The sequence below is a fragment of the Bos indicus genome, chromosome 10 (assembly GCF_029378745.1).
Source record: "Bos indicus isolate NIAB-ARS_2022 breed Sahiwal x Tharparkar chromosome 10, NIAB-ARS_B.indTharparkar_mat_pri_1.0, whole genome shotgun sequence".
Taxonomy (NCBI): domain Eukaryota; kingdom Metazoa; phylum Chordata; class Mammalia; order Artiodactyla; family Bovidae; genus Bos; species Bos indicus.
In genome coordinates, this window is record NC_091769.1 from 101,951,531 (window position 1) to 101,965,358 (window position 13,828).

The window sequence follows — 13,828 nt, forward strand, 5'->3', positions numbered from 1 at the left end:
TAAAGGATTCCAAAATATCACATGTGAAGCTGCTGTCTTCGTTGTGATAATATTTCTAGGAATGCCTTTCAGTTACTGAAACATCACCATGTACGAGTGCCTTCGCCGCCCTGGCCAGGACAGCTGACTGCCCCTGGAGGAACAGCTGGTGTCTCCAGGGCTGCCTAACCATCCTGACTGGCACCAGGAGATGATAAAAGTTGGTGGTCAGGCTTCCCTGGTGGCTTGGAGGTAAACAATCCACCTGCCAGTGCAGGAGACATGGGTTCAACCCCTGGTCTGGGAAGATCCCACTTGCCACAGAGCAACTAAGCCCGTGCGCTACAACTGCTGAGCCCACACGCTGCCACTACTGAAGCCCTTGCGGCCTGGAGCCCGGGCTCCGCAGTGAGGAGCCCCTGCGACGAGAAGCCCACGTTCCGCAGCACAGCACAGCCGCGGCAACCGGGGAAAGCCGCATGCAGCGGCGAAGCCCTAGCACAGCCAGCGACAGCACAGAATAAACCGAGTCTGTTAAGAACTCACAGTTGCGTATCTTGAAGAAGTAGCTCAAGCTCCGTGGCTTAATGGGGACCAAGTGTGAAAGTCTAAGTGTTAGTTGCACAGCCGTGTCCGACTGTACCTCACCAGGCTCCTCTGTCTGTGGGATTCTCCAGGCAAGAATACTGGAGTGGGTAGTCATTCCCTTCCCCAGGGGATCTCCCCGACTCAGGGATCGAACTCAGGTCTCCTGCATCGCAGGCAGATTCTTTACCATCTGAGCCACCAGGGAAGCCCCAGTGGGAACCAAAAAGCTCTGTAATTCTCTGCATCAGGCTAAGATGCTAGTTCAATCAATTCTTGGTTCAACAGCCTGACCCTAACAGCAGGAAGAGCTCTCATCTCCCCCTAGCAGGGGCTGAGGAAACACCCACCACACCCCAGGCTGGGGTAGGTCACGGCTGTCGGACACCAGACACACGAGGCCGTCCCAGGCTTCCCAGAGCCTGCAGCTCTGCGGGAGACCAGCCGGTCACAGACAAACAGATAACACCACAGGGCGGTCGGGACAGGTGCCCAGGGAACCTTGTTTAGGTTGGTGTTAAAATGTTTTACCCAGGATGGGAAGAAACCATGGGATCTACAGACTACATCTGGCCCCCGACTTTTAATAAAGTATTCTTGGGAAGAAGTTTCCCATCACAAAGGAAGAAATACAAATATTTAAAAAGCAAACAAGTCATCAGGGCTCTCAGCCCTGCTGCCATATGCTCCGCTTTTTTGAGCTTACAGCTTAACATTAAAATAACAGGCTCGCATTCCTCAAATATCTCTACTGCTGTTCCTTACTTCCACTACTTGAAAAGGCTGTCAGCTGCTGTCACTTGGAGGCATTGCCATATTAGCCACCACTGTTTACTGCCTGCACTGCTGCGCGTCTATTAGTGTAATAAGCCTGCTCCTCTCTTGGATGACACCCCAGGCTGTCTACGCGAGAGCCTCAGGCTGGAGTCTGACTTCTAACAAAGGTGCTGAGGGTGGGAGGCAGGAGTGGCCACTTTATAAATATTGATGAGAGAAATGGAATTCAGTTGCATCGGGCTAAACTTTACTGATGGGCTGCGTGTTTTTTAAAATGTTTCAACCACTTTATGGTTCCATGGGCTAACCAGCCTTGGATAAAATTCAGACATGTCCTCAGAGAGCAAAAGAGCAAGCTTGAGACCTGCAAGAAGTCAAACACGGAGGCAAAACTCTTTAATCCACTCCGCATGAATAGCTGAACCCACAGAAGAAACCTCCAGTCAGAGGCTTCCTGGATTATAATGAGAATTTTCTCGATGGGGAGAAGAGAAATGCCCTTTTCACTTGAAGACAAAGAAATGTTTGTAATGGAAATGTGTGAACCAGTTTTCCAAGGGGAGTTGCTGAAATGCACTGATTAAAACCACAGTGAGGGGAGGAGGCAGAGAAATAAAGCCAAAGCTGAGCCACTTAAAATCTGTGTCGTTTCTGAAAGTGGGGAGAGCTAGCCAACCTTTCTTCCCCTGCCCGGGCCGCCCTGCCCGCTGCTGACCACACCTTTCTTCCCCTGCCCGGGCCGCCCTGCCCGCTGCTGACCCTGCATTAGAGAGTTAGAGCCTGCCGGCCCGCAGGACTGCCCACTGCTTCTGCCCACTGTGTACTGGTTACCAAGCTACTCCACCGAGGACAAAACGGGAACCGAGCAACCCCAAAGACAATGTCCTTCCCAACAAAGCCTGGTCACCGCCCTGGATTCAGGGATTCAGAGGGAAGAGGTGAAGATACGCAGACAATTCCAGCACACAGCAGTCTGTAATGACATTTCTTAGCTTACATACAAATATTGTTGATTGATTTAAGGAATTCCGTTTCCAAGAGAATAAAACTTAAGACACAAAGGGGTCAGGTATCCTGATCAAAGCTGCCTAAAGTATAGCGATCACCTGGAATCCGTGTGAGTCCTTGGTGACAGAGGACAAACGAGCTACGAAGCAACGGCTCCCACATTCCAGTCACTGGCGTTCATTCAACGTCACTTTTGCCATATCCACATATATTAATATTTTCCTTTAAATTCACCTTAAAACAACTCATTAAAAATTTTTAGTCTCCCTCTGAGCAATCGTTTCTATGAAATCACACTTTGATATGCAGCTGTATTTTTTCTAATGTTCATTTAAAAATGCATAACTGTTAAAATGAAACAGTTCATCCATAATGAATTTCAAATCATCTTGTATACCTCAAGGGTACACACTGGAAAAAAAGGATAAAGTATTTCAACTCAGGTTGATTTGAGAGACTGTTTCTAAATATCATAAAAAAATAAGAGTAAAGAGGATTTTGTACTATTTACCACCAGGATGTTCATGAAGGACTTGGATAGATTGAAGAGATAAATTTCACACCTTCTGTATAAGGAAAAATAAGTAAGTCCAGAATCACTTACATGAAATTTTCTGGATATTCGCTCAGGGCCATGTCGATGATATTCAGAGCATCATGGTAATGCTTCTGCGCTGAGAGCAGGAGGGCGAGGAGGTGCAGGGAGTTGGCATCGTCGCCTTGAAGTTGAAGAGCTTGGCGGACATACCCCAGAGCCTCTGGGATCTGGTTTAAAATAAAACCCAGAAGAATTCTCAGACACACGCACACACCCAGCCACCATTTCAGTATCTGAAAGTCATAGTATTAGTTGCTCAGTTGTGTCCGACTCTTTGCGACCCTGTGGACTGTAGCCGCCAGGCTCCTCCGTCCATGGGATTCTCCAGGCAGGAAGACTGGAACTGGTTGCCATGCCCTCCTCCAGGGGATCTTCCCAACCCAGGGATCGAACCCAGGTCTCACACACTGCAGGCGGATTCTAATCATCTGAGCCCCCAGGGACACCTCTGATCCTCTGTAAATGTCAGGAGTTGTTTCACGATGTGTCACATTCAGATTTTAAGCCATATTTATGGCCGCCCCAGGATATTAACCACAAACACGAAGACAGAGGCCCCGTTCAAGTGACGGCATGACTAATAAAGTGATACAAGAGACTCTGTTTCTCAGTATAACTGCCAGTCCCAGATCTTCTATCGCTCCCTAAATAAACAGTTTCTCTCTTTTCCCACACAACTGGTTTACTTTTGATTATGCCCAAGATAATTTCACTCTAAATGGAGACATAACAAATTGCCAAAAGTTTTTAAACTGCCTTAGCTGAACAGTTCCCATTTTTTTTTTCAAGTAGCGCTGAAATGAAAGTACTTAGTAAGTTTCAAAACTTTAAACAGAGCTTTCCAAACGATCAGACACCTGTGATTCTTCTCAAGTTCCTTTGTCCTGGATCTCTATTAGACATCAAGGAGAAACCCAAACAAACAAAACGCTCACACCTTTCCAAACGACAATCCAAAATAACACCACACAAGAAACAAACTGCGAGGCCACGCACAAAGCAGGTGTATCCAAGTGTAAGTAGGACCAGATACAACTTTAACCTTTAAAATCTGACAGCTGTCAAGACTTTCTTCAAAATCACCCAATACAAGCGTTGATTAAATGCATACATAACGGATATTTGAACACCAGAGTTTCCATACAGGTTTGACAGTATTCACCTGCCAGGCAGGAGACCTGGGTTCGATCCCTGGGTGGGGAAGATCCCCTGGAGGAGGAAATGGCGACCCACTCCAGTGTTCTTGCCTGGAGAATCCCATGGATGGAGGAGCCTGGCGGGCTGCAGTCTACGGGGTCACAGAGTCAGACACGACTGAGCACAGCAGCGGCAGTGGAGAGCGGGGCCTGGGGCCGGATTTCAGAGCAGGCTCAAGACAGGCCTTCTTAGCGCACGGCCGAGGATGCCGCCTGCCTGCCCCCTCCGATCCCGGCCCGGGCTGGACCCCTCTGCTCTCCTGCTTCCTCCCAGCCCCCGTGACCATGCTCCTTAGCAGGGAGCCGTGACTTCCATCTGTCCCTACGTCTATTTGTTTTCCTCTCTGAAGTTCCCTTTTGGATGAATATAAGGTAAAAATGCTGGTTTAGAGAGGCGTTCTGCTTCTGAGCCCTAGAATCCCAGCTATCACAGCGGGCACCTATCGTCTCACGGGGGTGAGGGGCGGGTCTGCAGTCCAGAGAGGAGACGTGCCTCGGGCGAGTCCCCCAGCCGCGTGCGGAGACCAGAGTGGCTCTACATCCAGTTCCTCCCCCGCAACCTCCTCTGGGTCAGACAGCAACGGCTCTAAGGACAAGGGGGCTTCCTTGTGGCTCAGCTGGTAAAGAATCCACCTGCAGTGCAGGAGACCCCAGTTAGATTCCTGGGTCGGGAAGATCTGCTGGAGAAGGGAAAGGCTACCCACTCCAGTATTCTGGGGCTTCCCTGGTGGCTCAGCTGGTAAAGAATCCGCCTGCAATGCAGGAGACCTGGGCTCGATCCCTGGGTTGGGAACATCCCCTGGAGAAGGGAAAGGCTACCCACTCCAGTATTCCAACCTGGAGAATTCCAGGGACTGTACAGTCCACAGGGTCACAAAGAGTCAGACACGACTGAGCAGCTTTCACTTTCATTTTGCTTTCACTAAGGACGAGGGCCCCTCCCCATCGCCCTGCCTGCCACAGAGTCCTGCTGGGGGCCTCCGGAGGCCCCCGAGGCACCCACAGAGCTCCAGCAACTCCTCCCCTCCCTGGGGACAGCCTACTGCGCAGACAGCACTCAACCTGGTATCTAGAGAGAGTCAAAAAGGCAGGTATACTTGCGATGTCTGGGGAGGTCCAACCCAATCAAGAAAAAATGGATACAGGGTTCAAAGTGGTGCTCTCAGAGGCTAGACTGACCTGAAGGAATTCCAGGTTGGTTCCTTCATTCACCCAGTATTAGTGAGTGCCTACCACATGCTTATTTAACTTCTATGCAGAGTACATCATGAGAAATGCTGGGCTGGATGAAGCACAAGCTGGAATCAAGATTGCCAGGAGAAATATCAATAACCTCAGATATGCAGATGACACCACCCTTATGGCAGAAAGTGAAGAGGAACTAAAAAGCCTCTTGATGAAAGTGAAAGAGGAGAATGAAAAAGTTGGCCTAAAGCTCAACATTCAGAAAGCTAAGATCATATCATCTGGTCCCATCACTTCATGGGAAATAGATGGGGAAACAGTGGAAACAATGTCAGACTTTATTTTTTGGGGCTCCAAAATCACTGCAGATGGTGATTGCAGCCATGAAATTAAAAGACACTTACTCCTTGGAAGAAAAGTTATGACCAACCTAGACAGCATATTGAAAAGCAGAGACATGACTTTGCCAACAAAGGTCCGTCTAGTCAAGGCTATGGTTTTTCCAGTGGTCATGTATGGATGTGAGAGTTGGACTGTGAAGAAAGCTGAGCGCCAAGAATTGATGCTTTTGAACTGTGGTGTTGGAGAAGACTCTTGAGAGTCCCTTGGACTGCAAGGAGATCCAACCAGTCCATTCTGAAGGAGATCAGTGTTCATTGGAAGGACTGATGCTGAAGCTGAAACTCCAATACTTTGTCCACCTCATGTGAAGAGTTGACTCATTGGAAAAGACTCTGATGCTGGGAGGGATTGGGGGCAGGAGGAGAAGGGGAGGACAGAAGATGAGATGGCTGGATGGCATCACCAACTCGATGGACAACATGGGTTTGAGTGGACTCCAGGAGTTGGTGATGGACAGGGAGGCCTGGCATGCTGCGATTCATGGGGTTGCAGAGTTGGATAGGACTGAGTGACTGAACTGAACTGACCACGTGCCAGACAGTGCGCCAGCTGCCAGGGCAAAGCAGTGATGGTGACAGATGGGGGTTCCTGCCCTTGGGGAACCTGAAGTCTAGAGAGAAAGACAGCGAACAGGAGCACAGGGCAGGAGGGAGGAGCGGAGTAGGGACCCGGGTGAAGGGGCTTCACGGAGGAGGCGGGAGGAGGTCCTGGCACCGAGGGAGGTGGGCGGTGGGTCACCAGCCCACAGCTCTCGCTGCAGCAGCGCGTGGTCAGGCCAGCAGTGAGCCGCGCGAGGCCAGGCGGCAGGACCTGGACACGGACGGGGTCTCTTGGTTCCCACGGTCCCCGGCCCCTAACGGGAGCCGCCTAGCACCCTTTGCCAGGCTCCAGGAGGTCAGATGCGTGGGCACAGCCTGGCCTGTGGAAGGGCGTGTCTGGGGAGCTGACCCTTGAGTCACCCTCCAGCGGGCGCTCGGGAATGTGCTGGGGTCACCGCCAGCGTCTCTCACTGGTGGGCCGGTGGGCACCGGGCCAGAGTCCCCAGGACCGCTGGGAGGGGGCCGCAGCGGGGGAGGGCGGTAAAGGCAGCATCAGGAAGCTGCCGCCGGGAAGGTGGAGACCAGTGGAGCGAGTCTCTGAGGCCAGGCGGGCACCGCGGGGGCTCGTTTCTGGGAGCCCCTGTGCATCACTGTTCACCGTCCTCCGTGTTTGAAAGGGACGGGTCTCCTCTGCGCACACCACCGGCATCCTCCGGCCGACGTCCGGGCCCCTCCGGTGACGGAGTCCCTGCCGCGCAGCTCAGCCCCGGGCTCTGTGAGCGAGCGACGGGGGCTCCCTGGCGACCCCTGGGGTCACCAAGTGCTGCCCCGTCCCCACCCGACCCGGGGAGCCCTCCAGATTGCGGGTGTGATCTCCAAAAGCAGGGCCCGGCCTGCCTTGTGTCTGCACAGCTGCTGCTCCAGCGGACGAAACCCTGGGACCTATGCGAGAACTCAGCGTCCCGGAGAGAGGCTTCAGGGCAGCCCCAGGGGGCCGAATGCAGACGGTACCCCCCAGGCCGCGCTGAGACGGGAGTGGGCGCCGGGCGCCGGGCGCGGGGCCGGCGGGACTGACCTGTCTGGAGATGGCGAGCTGCAGGGCCAGGTAGAAGGCGGCCTGGTGGTCCGTGGGTGACAGGCTGTGGGCCCTGCAAGAGCGTGGGCAGCGGTTAGAGCCAGAGGCCACTGGGTGCCCTGTCCCATCAAGGGTTCCCATTGGTCCTTTTACTTATACCAAGGCCCCATATTTAACAACCGTCTATGTTGCTAGGTGCATACAAATCAAAGTATTTGATAGCCCTTATGGAATCAACGTTTTCTTTTTATACAAGATAGCATCTTAGTCTGTCTCCAGTAAGTTCTTGTGACTAAAACCCTAGGTGGTATGGCACTGACATGACACTACAGACGCGTTTCGGTTCGTGTTTGCATGGCCTATCTCTTGTGGCCTCTTTACGTCACACTTGCTATGTTCTTACAAGTCAGTGACCTCTCTTGCAAACAGGTTAAATTGCTTATAGATCCAGTGTTACTGTCTTTGTCTAGCTCTATAACACAGTCACTTATAGTTATTATACTGATTCATATATTTGGTTTTAAGTATTTCCTTTTTGGGGTGCTTTCTATTTTTCCTGCCTGATCCCGGTTTCTTTCTGCATTCTTTCCTTATTTGGGAATTATTACTTTTTAATCAGCCTAACAACAGACTGGTTCCAAATAGGAAAAGGAGTATGTCAAGGCTGTATATTGTCACCCTGCTTATTTAACCTCTATGCAGAGTACATCATGAGAAATGCTGGGCTGGAAGAAGCACAAGCTGGAATCAAGATTGCTGGGAAAAATATCAATAACCTCAGATATGCAGATGACACCACCCTATGGCAGAAAGTGAAGAGGAACTAAAAAGCCTCTTGATGAAAGTGAAAAAGGAGAGTGAAAAAGTTGGCTTCAAGCTCAGCATTCAGAAAACGAAGATCATAGCATCTGGTCCCATCACTTCATGGGAAATAGATGGGAAACAGTGGAAACAGTGTCAGACTTTATTTTTGGGGGCTCCAAAATCACTGCAGATGGTGATTGCAGCCATGAAATTAAAAGACACTTACTCCTTGGAAGGAAAGTTATGACCAACCTAGATAGCATATTGAAAAACAGAGACATTACTTTGCCAACAAAGGTCCATCTAGTCAAGGCTATGGTTTTTCCAGTGGTCATGTATGGATGTGAGAGTTGGACTGTGAAGAAAGCGGAACGCCAAGAATTGATGCTTTTGAACTGTGGTGTTGGAGAGACTCTTGAGAGTCCCTTGGACTGCAAGGAGATCCAACCAGTCCATTCTGAAGGAGATCAGTCCTGGGTGTTCTTTGGAAGGAATGGTGCTAAAGCTGAAACTCTAATACTTTGGCCACCTCATGCAAAGAGTTGACTCATTGGAAAAGACTCTGATGCTGGGAGGGATTGGGGGCAGGAGGAGAAGGGGAGGACAGAGGATGAGATGGCTGGATGGAATCACTGACTCGATGGACGTGAGTCTGAGTGAACTCCGGGAGTTGGTGATGGACAGGGAGGCCTGGCGTGCTACGATTCATGGGGTTGCAAAGAGTCGGACACGACTGAGAGACTGAACTGAACTGAATCAGCTTTAACTTTTAAACCAGTCATACGTGTTGCTAAAAGTTTTACAGTATTTTTAAATACGAATAGCCTTAGTACAATAAAGTCTAACTACAACTTAAAGTTTTTGTTTCATTTAAACTCTTCTCTGTCCACTAGCTAATGGTATGCACACGTGGGATGACACGTTTCTGGGTTTTGTCTCGCATCAGCAATGGCAGCCGATGAGCCTGGCTTCGAGAAGGAGCCTGAGGTGGAGAATCGCAGGCCACGGTCTGATCCCCCGGCAGGCGCCTCCCTCGGGCTGGGCGCCCACGTGTCACCCTGGGAGGCGTGAGCACTCCTGGCAGGCCAACGGCTGCTGTGGTTAAGTTTTGGCTTGGCCTTGATGCTACTTCATCCAAATTCCTGGATTTCAGAGAAACTATATGACAATCAAAGGCCTGGCTTTGCTTATAAAATGAGGTTTTGGTTTTTTGATGAACTGCAGGGAGAAATGGAGGATATTCATTCAGTCTTTTGAAGGTTCTGCTAAGTCCCATGCAGTTTTCTAAGGACACGCAGCTGTGACATGTAAGACTCCGTGCTCAGACACTAGACTTAGTCTATCAGGTGGCTTCTGGCACCAACAGGAAGAGGCTATCCTAGCGTCTTACTTGATGGCAAGCATGCCATCCTTGCTTTCACGTGGAAGTCTACTGTCTTTTATAAGCAATCAAAATGTGGCTATAGATGAGACATGATTCTGTGTTTAACAGTCCGGTGGGAAGAGAAAAACAAACTTTTACTTTCTTTAAGAGGCACTGTGGAGCAGACTAGTTACAAACGGGGAGGCCCAGACAGTGAACAGAACTTCAGGCTCTTCCGTCAACATTCTGTGATTAAGGGAGGATCTTCTAACAGCAAATTCAAGATGAGAAAGAATGCCAAATCACCATAGCATCAACTGTGGCAAACACACCGAGGATGGATTTCTACAGTAATGAGGCCTTTTTAACGGGGCTGTCTGTCTGCTGTGGGGAAAAAGTCTTCTGAGTGTTTGCAACCCAGAAAATATGTGAAGTTCAACAACCCGGGGCATTATTTGGGCAAAGACCCTGATGCTGGGAAAGACTGAAGGCAGGAGGAGAAGGGGACGACAGAGGATGAGATGGTTGGAGGCATCACCGACTTGATGCGCGTGAGTTTGAGCAAGCTCCGGGAGCTGGTGATGAACAGGGAGGCCTGGCTTGCTGCAGTCCATGAGGTTGCAGAGAGTTGAACACAACTGAGCAACTGAACTGAACTGATTTGGGCAAATGTTGTAGCTCGTGTGTGGGACTCGGGGGAACTAGGGGGTTGAGGTGGGATCCTCTGTCCCTTTTACAATCTTAAGAGCAAAACTCCTATCCCTGGGAAATAAGCTTGCCTCAAAACACCGCTGGAGGACCTCTCTCACTTCAGTCTGAGAAGCTGAGGCTGAAGACCTGCCTTTCTTGCCCTTGGAGAGGTCTAACTTCTAGCGGAGGCCTACTCAGAATGCCCCGTTTTTATTACTTGACAGGCACTGGTTTTCCACGAATTTGTACATCAAAGAATTTTTTTCTTTGGTGTTCATAAAAAGTAAGATTGGAATGTCATGGTTTTTGTCTCTCCCAATTATTCAGGGAAAATGAATACAAAATGAATTATGAAGAAACTTTGAATTAGTTAGCATTATTTATTTTATCTCATCTTCTTTCACAATTAATAAAACCAGCTTCCTACAACCCTCAAAAAGAATTCCACAGAGCTATAATTTTCTCAGCACGGTTTAGATTTTTTACAAATGAAGTTAAATTAAATCATGGTTGCCTCTACCCAACACCAACCAAGTAGAAAGCTGGCAGTGGTCTGGAGAACTCAGGGTGTAGATAAGAATGGTTCTGACCAAGGGTCCTACTTAGCATCTTCAAACAATTATTAACTATTAATCCACAGCACCAAGAAGGAGATGTGCTAGACATCTTGGCATCACTGGGGTGCATTAGGACAACATCTGAAGAACTGTCAATGCAGCTAATAATGAATATCCAGTCACCAAATTTCTAATGAGTTAAAACTTAAACACACAGATTTTAAAACAGCTTATTTCCATAACTTGGTTAAAGAGATCATCTGATCACTTCAGCCTATGAAAGAAAAGAGGAAACACGGAGCTGCCCAAGAAAACTAGATAAGTTCATGGTGTTCATCTCAGGTAGACTCTAAAAACCTCTCTTCAGTTGTGCAGGACAACTTCGGCAGCGAGGCTGCCTGTGACACCGTATGTGTACGCCCACAGAAAACCTGCTCGACAGAAATCATCAAGCAGTGCAGGCGAGAGGAAGGGCGTTAGTGATCTTGAAAACCGCAAGCCTGCTGGACTCTGTACGTGAGAAGAGAGCAGCCCTCTAAACCCCATTCCCACGCGGTGAGTACCTGGTGAAGCTGCTAAGAGAAATTCAAATTCCTAAAAGTGTCATCACAGGGAAGCTCACGAAGTGCTTCCCTTGTCAAAGCGCCTCCATATTCATTAATTCCATGCTTCTCCCACAGGAACAGAGCAACTGTTAAACTACTGGCCCACTGAGGCCACATCTATTCATCCACCCATCCATCCATCCATCCAGTCATTCATTCATCCATCCATCTACTCAGCCAGCCAGCAATTCACTCAGCCATCCATCCATCCATCCATCCATCCACTCACTCATCCATTCATGCAGCCACTCAGCCAGCCAGCCGTTCACTCAGCCATCCATCCATCCATCCATCCATCCACATATGCAGTACCTACTGTGATGCCAGGCCCTAGCCCCAATGAGAGTCCCCAGAAGCTGCCACTCAGATCAATTCATCTTCTTAGCAAGCTCTGCAAACAACACTGTTTTTCTTCACTACACTTTTGTATAGGACAATGAGTTGGTTCAACCTCTTAGGCTGAACTTATAAGCATATGAACAGCTGAAAGTCTCAATATTTTGGTGCAATCACGTAACTGGGATGTCTTCAAAAATCACCTTTCTGAATCCAAGAGGGAGCAAACCTTTCTGAATTCAGACTCCAGTCATAACTGAGTTAATTTTCACGTTAGCTCTGCAGCCTCACCACTTTTTGAGTTACATCATTTCTTTTTAACCAAAAATTACCAAACAGTTGTATTAACAGAATTGTGGGAAGACTTAAAATATATGGTAAAAAAAAATTTTCACCCAAATGATTTTTAAATATCCATTTACATATAAGAATACAAGTCCTTCTGGTGTACTTAAAATCGTTTCCTTATAGATTTTTGTGACATGTACTGTAACACTAGGAAAGTCCTAGTTAATGTGTACTTGAAACAAAATATTTTAATTCCTTTGGAAAATATACTTAAATACACATAAATACAAATTTAGGTTAGCCTTCCCCAATATAATCACATGGGTTAGTAGGATTTTATTCCTCTTTATTCCCATACGAACTAATATTTTAAAAATCCCTTTGAATTAGAAACTAAGAAAAAGAGGAACAAAAAGAAATTCAGGCCAAGGGAACAGCTGTTATATAACATGAAGTTATGAGTTCTGCGGCTCAAGGCAGACCACCACCATGGCTGTTTTTAGAGAGCCAATAAGATGAGCTGGTTTAAGAAAAGTGAAACAGATGTAATGACCACTTTCTTAGGCATCCATGTGTGGGTTTTATAAACTAGGACTGGAAAATTTAAAACTCCAAATCATTTGAAATGGAAATGCTTTCCACACTCGGTGCTGAAGAGCATCAACAGAAACTTCGCACAGAGACAGGAGGTCTGTTTGCAGCTGTCAGTTGGTACTTTCTGTCATTAACCAGTCTGGGACTGGCAATGTGAAGGAGCTATGGTGAGCCTGCTAAGAAAGGGAAAGGAAAGAGATGAAAGCATCTCAGACTAACTGAACCCAGCGGTAATGATCTCCTTAAAAAAGGAGCACGTCCATGGTGACGGACCTACAGCAACCCTGGTTCTAAGAACAGAGATCCATCAACAATTATCAGGGACCAAAAGAATACTCAAACTACCGCACAATTGCACTCACCTCACACGCTAGTGAAGTAATGCTCAAAATTCTCCAAGCCAGGCTTCAGCAATACGTGAACCATGAACTTCCAGATGTTCAAGCTGGTTTTAGAAAAGGCAGAGGAACCAGAGACCAAATTGCCAACATCCGCTGGATCATCGAAAAAGCAAGAGAGTTCCAGAAAAACATCTATTTCTGCTTTATTGACTATGCCAAAGCCTTTGACTATGTGGATCACAATAAACTGTGGAAAACTTCCAGAGATGGGACTACCAGACCACCTGACCTGCCTCTTGAGACACCTATATGCAGGTCAGGAAGCAACAGTTTAGAACTGGACATGGAACAACAGACTGGTTCCAAATAGGAAAAGGAGTACGTCAAGGCTATATATTGTCACCATGCTTATTTAACTTATATGCAGAGTACATCATGAGAAATGCTGGGCTGGATGAAGCACAAGCTGGAATCAAGATTGCCGGGAGAAATATCAATAACCTCAGATATGCAGATGACACCACCCTTATGGCAGAAAGTGAAGAGGAACTAAAAAGCCTCTTGATGAAGGTGAAAGAGGAGAGTGAAAAAGTTGGTTTCAAGCTCAGCATTCAGAAAACGAAGATCATGGCATCCGGTCCCATCATTTCATGGGAAATAGATGGGGAAACAGTGGAAACAGTGTCAGACTTTATTTTTTGGGGGCTCCAAAATCACTGCAGATGGTGATTGCAGCCATGAAACTAAAAGACGCTTACTCTTTGGAAGAAAAGTTATGACCAACCAAGACAGCATATTCAAAAGCAGAGACATTACTTTGCCAACAAAGGTCCATCTAGTCAAGGCTATGGTTTTTCCAGTGGTCATGTATGGATGTGAGAGTTGGACTGTGAAGAATGCTGAGCG

General features: G+C 48.0%; 1 protein-coding gene across 7 annotated transcripts in view; it reads right to left on the reverse strand.

Moving 5' to 3' along the window:
- TTC7B (tetratricopeptide repeat domain 7B) overlaps nt 1-13,828 on the reverse strand; it is a 275,490-nt gene that overhangs the window by 78,324 nt on the left and 183,338 nt on the right. For all 7 annotated transcript variants that reach the window (XM_070798024.1, XM_070798023.1, XM_070798022.1 and 4 more), the window contains 2 exons: nt 7,345-7,417; nt 2,954-3,114 (listed from right to left, as the gene is read on the reverse strand). In XM_070798024.1, coding sequence (XP_070654125.1) covers nt 2,954-3,114; nt 7,345-7,417 — 234 coding nt within the window. The remainder of the gene's footprint in view (nt 1-2,953; nt 3,115-7,344; nt 7,418-13,828) is intronic.